At 42.9% G+C, this 7,816-nt stretch overlaps 1 protein-coding gene across 2 annotated transcripts in view; it reads right to left on the bottom strand.

Annotated features, from left to right (window-relative positions):
* The window catches only part of RPRD1B (regulation of nuclear pre-mRNA domain containing 1B), a 57,153-nt gene that overhangs the window by 47,162 nt on the left and 2,175 nt on the right, over positions 1–7,816 (bottom strand). The window contains exon 2 of one of the 2 annotated variants that reach the window (XM_004612638.2): positions 4,437–4,566. The exons of the other annotated variant lie outside the window; for it this stretch is intronic. Coding sequence (XP_004612695.2) covers positions 4,437–4,566 — 130 coding nt within the window. The remainder of the gene's footprint in view (positions 1–4,436; positions 4,567–7,816) is intronic. 2 annotated transcript variants of the gene reach the window in all.

Below are 7,816 nucleotides of genomic sequence, written 5' to 3'. Positions count from 1 at the left end.
GGAGAAGGAGAAGGAGAAGGAGAAAGAGAAGGAGAAGGAGAAGGAGGAGAAGGAGAAGGAGGAGAAGGAGAAGGAGAAGGAGGAGAAGGAGAAGGAGAAGGAGAAGGAGGAGGAGGAGGAGGAGGAGGAGAAGGAGAAGGAGAGGAGGAGAGAGGGGGGAGGGAGGGACGGAGAAGGAGGAGAGGGAGGGGGAAGGAGGGAGAAGGAGGAGGAGAGGGAGAGAGGGGGAGGGAGAGGGAGAGGGGGAAGAGAGGGAGGGAAGGAGGGAGGGAGAAAGAGGAGGAGGAGAGGGAGGGGGAGAGGGAGAAAGGCAGGTGGGAGGGAACCTGGGGACACTACACTGGTGGGAAATGTACTCTGGTGAAGGGACAGGAGTTGCAACATTATATGACTGAAACCCAACCATGGACAACTTTGTGACTGTGAATCTCACTGTGTATATCAATTTAAAAAATAATAAAAATAAACAAATGGGGGCACTCACGGCAGTGAGCGTGACTGTTCACTGGGTTTGCAGAGCCCTGCTACCAACTCACCGAACCTGAGGATGGGCTCAGGAAACAGACGAGGAATACATTTACCATCTGCTGCCTCAAGCTCTACTAGCCATCTCAGAACAAAACTTTTGAGTTCCTCTACTGTTTCTTTTCCTCAATCTTGATTAAAAAAAAAAAGATACACCTAGGAAATGATCTTTCAGTTCTCTCTGACCTCAACACCAGCACCCACTAAACCCCTACAGATTCTGTGAGTTGCACTAATGGCAAGCGTGCACACACACACCAATCCACACACTAAGTACAAGCAGTCAACACCAGCTATTAATGGAAGCTACTGCCCTCCTAGAACAAAATAAAACTCGCTGGTCCCATGGGCCCGCCCCTCCCTTGCCCTTTATGTCCAGTCTTTACACCATGAATTAGAATCTATCATTTCCCGCTTTAAAGCTTCTCGGGGGCTGGAGCAATAACACAGCAGGTAGGGCGTTTGCCTTGCACGCGGCCAACCCAGGTTCGATTCCCAGCATCCCATAGGGTCCCCTGAGCACCACCAGGAATAATTCTTGAGTACAGAGCCAGGAATAACCCCTGTGCATCGCCAGGTGTGACCCAAAAAGAAAAAAAAAAAAAAAGCTTCACAGGAACTCTAAAAGAACAAAATCCTCTCTCCCAAGACCTGTGAGGCAGATAGGATGGGCACTGACCTACCTCTATGATCTCTGCTTGACAATCTGAACGGTGCTCACTATGTTCAGACCACACTAGTCTTCGTTCCTCCAAAGAGTCAAGATCTTTCTTTCTCCCCTCCCCCTCCCTTTTTTGGCATAAGGAGCTAAGCGGTGCTTACGGGTTACTCCTGGCTCAGGTGACCATTTGGGGTGCAAGGGATGAACCCAGGTTGGCTGCATGCAAGTCAAGTCCTTCACCCACTGTACTATCACTCCGGCCACAGATGTCAAGATTTCCACATTAGCTTAACAGCAGTTCCTAACTTTGCATGATTTCCCATAGTGAGGTCTGCCACAAGGGATCCCACTCCGAAACGGAGTTCTATTAAAGTACGTCCCTACAATCACCACTTGATGGAGTTTGGTCATTTTTGTCTATTTGCTCTTGCCTGGTGTGTGCAGTGCTCCTCCCGCCCAGGATCTGGTACACAGCAGTACAGAGAGAGCATTGAGAGACTGTGGGAAATGAAATGCACACACCGCCAGACTGAGAAGAAAGCAGAAGAAGACATTTGTCTGAAAAATCAGTTCCAAGACTGATAAACTGTTATTCAAATGCAATCTGATTTATGACCTAAGCATCTTTCTTTTCGTGAGAGGCCGGGTTTGTTTTGGGCTAGGGAATGAGGAGAGAGGTAGGAAATCATCAAGATATCCCTAATGGATTCGGGTGAAATACCCTCCATCAACTGACCACAGGGAAGCCATACAGAAAGCACTGATTACAAATAAGAGGGGCTGGACAGAGTGAAGAGGCCGGGCTGTTCTGGTCTCATCGTGGCATGGGTGGAGCTGGGAAACAGGAACGTGAGGGTTCTAAACAGAACACAAAGGTGTGAAAGACAGAGCTCAGGAGCAGAGCACTTGTCTTCCATGTGAGGCCCTGGGTTTGATCCCTGGTACCAACCAAAATAACAAAAAGAAAAGAATGCAGAAGGAATGAAATTTGGACTATTAACTTTAAGAAGAGCCAGGTTTATTCCACGCACAAGAAGGTCAGAACTTAACTGTTTTTATATTCCCCTTGAGAGGTCTTAAGATCTTACCTAGCAGGAAAGAAAATTTAAATGCTGGCATGGTCCAGCCCTCTTCTGCCCTTTCTAAATATCTTCTTCTGGTGTGGGAACAGCTAAAGACTATTGATCAATTTTTAAGTGAATTCAGTTCTCAAAATTATTTTAGTCTACTTCCCGTGTGCTAAGTTAAAGAACTCATTCAACATTTTTGGACCCCTGCTCTGTGTCAGGGTAGACTACCCTGCTCCCACTCCTTCCGCACTACAGAGGCTACACAGATGGGATTCCCTACAGAGATGTAGCCCCGTCATGCCTTACCAGGTGCCAGGAATGATCAAAGGACAAAAATAATCGGTCCTTTTTTTTTCTTCGCTTTTTGGGTCACACCCGGCGATGCACAGGGGTTATTCCTGGCTCATGCACTCAGGAATTATTCCTGGCAGTGCTCAGGGGACCCTATGGGATGCTGGAAATCAAACCCAGGTCGGCCACATGCAAGGCAAAGGCACTACCCGCTGCGTTATTGCTCCAGCCCCCTAATTGGTCCTTTCTTTCAAGAGTTTGTACGTTATTGTACTAAAAGCTGTGGATTTGGCATTGTCAAAGTACCTATACGCATGCTGCTGGGTTTATTTTTTTGTTATCCCCCACCTCCATAGCCTCACGACAACTTGAATGAGATAGGCTTTTTAACCAATTCAAAAACTTATGTTCAAATAGCTAAACAATACATTTAAGTTCACTCCAGTTGGAGGTTGAACTACAGCCAAGGTTTAAGAAATAGTGAACCAAATCTCAAAACGAGAAAATATCCAATTTCAGGTAGTTACGGAACTAGTTTGATTTAGTTTGATTTCTGGGTCACACACAGCAGTGTTCAAGACTTACTACTGGCTCTGCACTCCTGATAGGGTTCAGGGGACCATATGGAATGCCGGGGATCGAACCCAGGTCAGCCAAGTGCAAGGCAAGTGCCCTACCCACCATACTATCGCTCTGACTCCAGATTCATCTATTTTTCAAGTTACTAACACATTCAGCTTCTTCAGTGTTCACGCTCATCAGACAACTATGGAAACCTTTTTTCCTACTTCTAAGAAAAAGCAAGATGTCGTTTCTATCTCTTTTGTGTTTCTTTATTTTCTAGCGGTTCTAATTTCTCATGGAATAATGGTTATTTTCACGCTGAAGGCCTGTAACTGACACATGAGACCCTAGAGCAGTTTTCGATATGCTCATCTTCTTTTTTCCCTCTCAATTTCCCTTTGCACGAATTTTGTGTTTATTTAGTAATGTCTCAATTTAGAAGAAAATGCTTTTCTTCCCTTTTCCTGGGTCACAAATTTCTATCAACAGAAAAGCAATCTGTTTTTAACAAAAACTATAAACCTTTTAATCACATGTTCAGTGCCTGTGTTGTTAGTTATACGTGTGCTCTATGCCTCCCGTCTTCTCTGACACAAACACAACGGCGGGAGAGACTCAATCTGGTAGAACCAGAGCAAATACCTACTTTCCACACCAGTAACTGCTATCTTTGCAGCTACAACAATGGCTACTATTTTTAGTAAATTAGATATCTAGACATTCACAAGGAAATAAGCAAAAATAAATGCAAAGCGACTAATTTATTGCTATTTAGGTTTGTTACCCTTATAATACCTAGCTTTGTTTATTGACAATAAGCTGTTAAGATGAACCAAATGTCATGTTCACGACACTTAATAATTTAATACATGTAGAAGAAAAGAATGTAATTCAAGTGCTAGACCAAATTCTTTTTTGTCGTTCTGTTTTTGTTTGAGGGCCACAACTGGTGGTGCTCAGGGCTAACTCTTGGCTATGCAATACTGGTTCACTCCTGGCGGGGCTCAGGGATTGTATGTAATATGGGGATCAAACCTGGGGCCGACTCAGACAAGACATGCACCCTACCCGTTGTACTATCTCTCCATGCCTGTGCCGCCCCCCTCAAATCCTCTTAATACAACAAAATGTTTACATGACTGAGAGTTCTTAGAACCAGCAAAACATAAAACCATAATTTGGCCTCTGTAATACCTCACGAAGCACATTTTTGTAAAGTACAGTTGTCAACTTACAAAAGCTACCACAGAAAAGGTAAAGAATGAAAAGTAAATGCATTTAAAACAATAAAAAAACCAAAAACAAAAACAAAACAGAAAACATACCTGGCAACATGAGAAAAAGCATCCACAAGGACTGACTCAAATTCTCTAGTGAATTCAGGTCCTTTCCTTTTACTGTTTTGGATGACATCATTCGCTAAGTACAGAAAAGTAAGCTTTCTATTTGATTTGGCTGGGGAAAAAAAAAAAAAGATGATTTAACTTAACACCAAGGAAATTCTCGATCCATAATTCTTTTGCCCTGAAAATCACTCCTGAAAAAAACATTAAAATAAGCATAACCTACTTGAGGTCAAGGGTGATATATGTTTGAAAAACCTATTTAATAAATGCCTCACGGTGTCAGAACAGGGTTGAGAATACAATTTGGGGGGGAAACTCCAAACAAGACTGAACCATTTTTATTTCTGTGATATCTGATAATTAGCTGACAGCAAACATAAAGATGTTTCCAAAAATATTTCCTTAAGGACAAGCAATCAAAATTCTCACGATATGTTAAGGTTTTCACTTATTTAAATTGCAAAGTTGATTATTTCTAACTCTGTTATTTATTAGATTCTACAGAATGAGTTACATTTCCATTTAAAATATTCTTCTAATTTATACTCCTAAACTGAAATCTCCTCCCTGAACACTTCAACGGCCATGACCATCTCTACAATCCAGAGGGCCCTCTGGATCGAGGTTCCCAGGCTGATTTGGCCTATCATGCCCTTTCAGAGAGAAAAATCACTGAGCACCCCCTGGAAAGCGACCTTCCTTAATGAAGGGAACACCCCCGCCCCATCCCCCATGGCTTGGAGGCAGCACTCACCACCGGCGGGACCTACCAACTCTGAGAAACACCAACTGAATGTGTAGGAAATACAAACACAGACAAATGCTACATTATTACTCTAAGTTCAGTGTCTGAAATCTGCTTATGCAAAATTATGGCTCCCACAAAACCTGTAATTCTTCTCTCTTATAATATTAAATATGGTATTTCCTATTACTCTATATGGCATCATATATTAATCCATAAAAACCTCACAGAATGTTTGAGTTACAGCTGCTTGGGGAAGTATTACTGAATTTCCAGGCTTCTAGGCACATAACTTCTCAATCACAGAACTACATCACTACCATCTTCGGTCATTTGTTTCAGAAGAAACAAATAAGAACATAATCTAAAAGCTCAAAACACCGTTTTCTCCAATGCTAAAGTACCTGGAAAACTCGTCAAGATTCGAGTTGCCCTTTCCACATCCGAATCACTAGCACTTGCTCTGTCTCAAACTCTGGGCTGTTCCTTATGAAATGGACACAGCTCGTACACACCTGGGACACTGCAGGTCTAAGGTCTGACATTTTAAAATGTAGAGACAGGAGAATAACCCAAGTTTTAAAATAGTGTTTTTAAAAAGCACATTAGTTTAAATTGACTTGAAGAGCTCATAAAATCAAATATGGATATCCAAAATTGTCTTTAACTAGCAGGTAACAAGCAGTGTAGCTGGTCAAGTGATGAAAGTATCAAACCCTTGGAGCTCTCTTTTACCTGTTTTAACTACTATTGGAAAGTAGAGGAGTGTTAATAAGTTACAATATCACAGTATCTCCAGCTGCTTCTAAGGCAACTTTATAGCAACCTCTTTGTCTGCAGGGTAGAGGCGACCTGGTGCAGCTCTGTGCTCAGGTGTGCTCAGGACAGCTCTGGGCAGGACCAGGGCAAGCACAGGTGAAGCGGGGTCAGGGGCATGAGAGGCCAGTGGGTAAGGCCTGTGCTACCTCTCAGCCCAGGCTTGTGCCTGAGGTCCCAGGCGTGAGTCATCCTTCACTGGTGAGCACTCGCCCTGCATGAGTGAGACTCTGGGCCCCATCCCTGGCAACACCCAAAATAACAGAGGAAAAAACCCTTGTTGAGATATGCTGCAGGAAGGAAAATGAAAAAGCCCAAGTGGCCAAGCATGCATACGCAAGAGGAGCACAAACTTCAACGAAACAGATCTACGTGAACTTTCATAAAATCCTATGCATTACGTTCTAAAACCAGTATCCATACTGTAAGATGTCAATTTGGACATCCAAGACCTGATTTTTTTCAGCATTACAATGTGATAGCGAAGACAGCTGAGACAGTCATATGAGGTTTTGCTATCTATAGTGACGATTAATTTTCATCATTTTCAAAAGGAGTAAAGGAGGTCGGGGGGAGTAAAACTTTCTCCACAGCCAGCTCCCATACAATTAACACAGACATCATGTGTGCAAAGAGGCTGTGACAAAGCCTGAGAGTCACAAAGATACCACACACTCCCTCCAGGGCAGCTCATTTGTTCAGATGTCAAATATGACAAAACAGGTCCCTGAGCCTCTGCTCAGACCCATTCTGAACTGGCTGAAACAATAATTGAGCAAAACAAGTAAGTTACTAACAAAAACTGTTCATTTATTGACATGGTATTGGACATACTAAAAAAAAAGTCTCTTTTTTTTTTCAGGTCTCTTCTGAAAAGAGACCTGTCTATATGCATTCGGGCCAAGTTTAAGAACACTACTAAAAAAGGTCCACTCAAGTGCATTTTCTACCACAACTTTTCCAGAAAAAGAAGGAATTCTACATGATCTGGACTCAGATAAAGATTATTTTGCAAAAATGGAAGATAGAAAAAAAAAAACAAAAACATTTTATCGAGACAAGTAATTATTTTGAGGGCAATTCAATTTAGATGTCTGTGAACACAGAAATTACTTGAGCATTTAGTAATCTAGTAATGCCCATTTTCAAACTCTGGGTGGTTCCAGAACTGGAGGGGCTAGTCAACATTAAGGCACAGACCTTTGTTCTGGTGAGCACCAAGCTGTTTCCATCACAAAGGGCCCTGGGAGGAGGAGTGTGGAAATGCCTGGTGCCTACAAGGGCAACCTCCAGGGGTGCAAAGGCCTGAGCAGCAGGCGCCACTCAACACCTATGGATCAATAAGTGTTCTAATACTTACTGATCTGGCGTTTCAAACTGCATTTACTTAAAACTTAAAAAAACTTTGGTCCGTACTCACACATTTCAAGTGCTCAGTGCAAGTGGTTACCCTGTTGGGCAAATATAAAACTTTTTCTGGAATGAAACTTACTTAGAAAGATGTGAGAGGAGAGAAAGAGGGGAAATATGTTTTCAAGAGCAAACACGGGCTTCTCCAAAGTGGAAATAAGCAAGTAAAGAAACTTAAGCAAGTGAGACTCAAGGGAGAACAGGAGCTTGAAGAGCAAGCTGCAAATATAAAACATTTCAATCATCACAATAAGCTGTAAGGAGGCCAGAGGGATAGTACAGTGGGGAGGGTGCCTGCTTTGCATGGCCGACCCAAATTCAATCCTCAGCATCACATCGGGTTCTCTGAGCCCTGCCAAGAATGAACCCTGAGCACAGAGCCAGGAGT

The sequence above is a fragment of the Sorex araneus genome, chromosome 5 (genome assembly GCF_027595985.1).
Source record: "Sorex araneus isolate mSorAra2 chromosome 5, mSorAra2.pri, whole genome shotgun sequence".
NCBI lineage: Eukaryota > Metazoa > Chordata > Mammalia > Eulipotyphla > Soricidae > Sorex > Sorex araneus.
The sequence above is the reverse complement of the archived record's forward strand: the minus strand, read 5'-3'. Positions and strand labels throughout refer to the sequence as shown.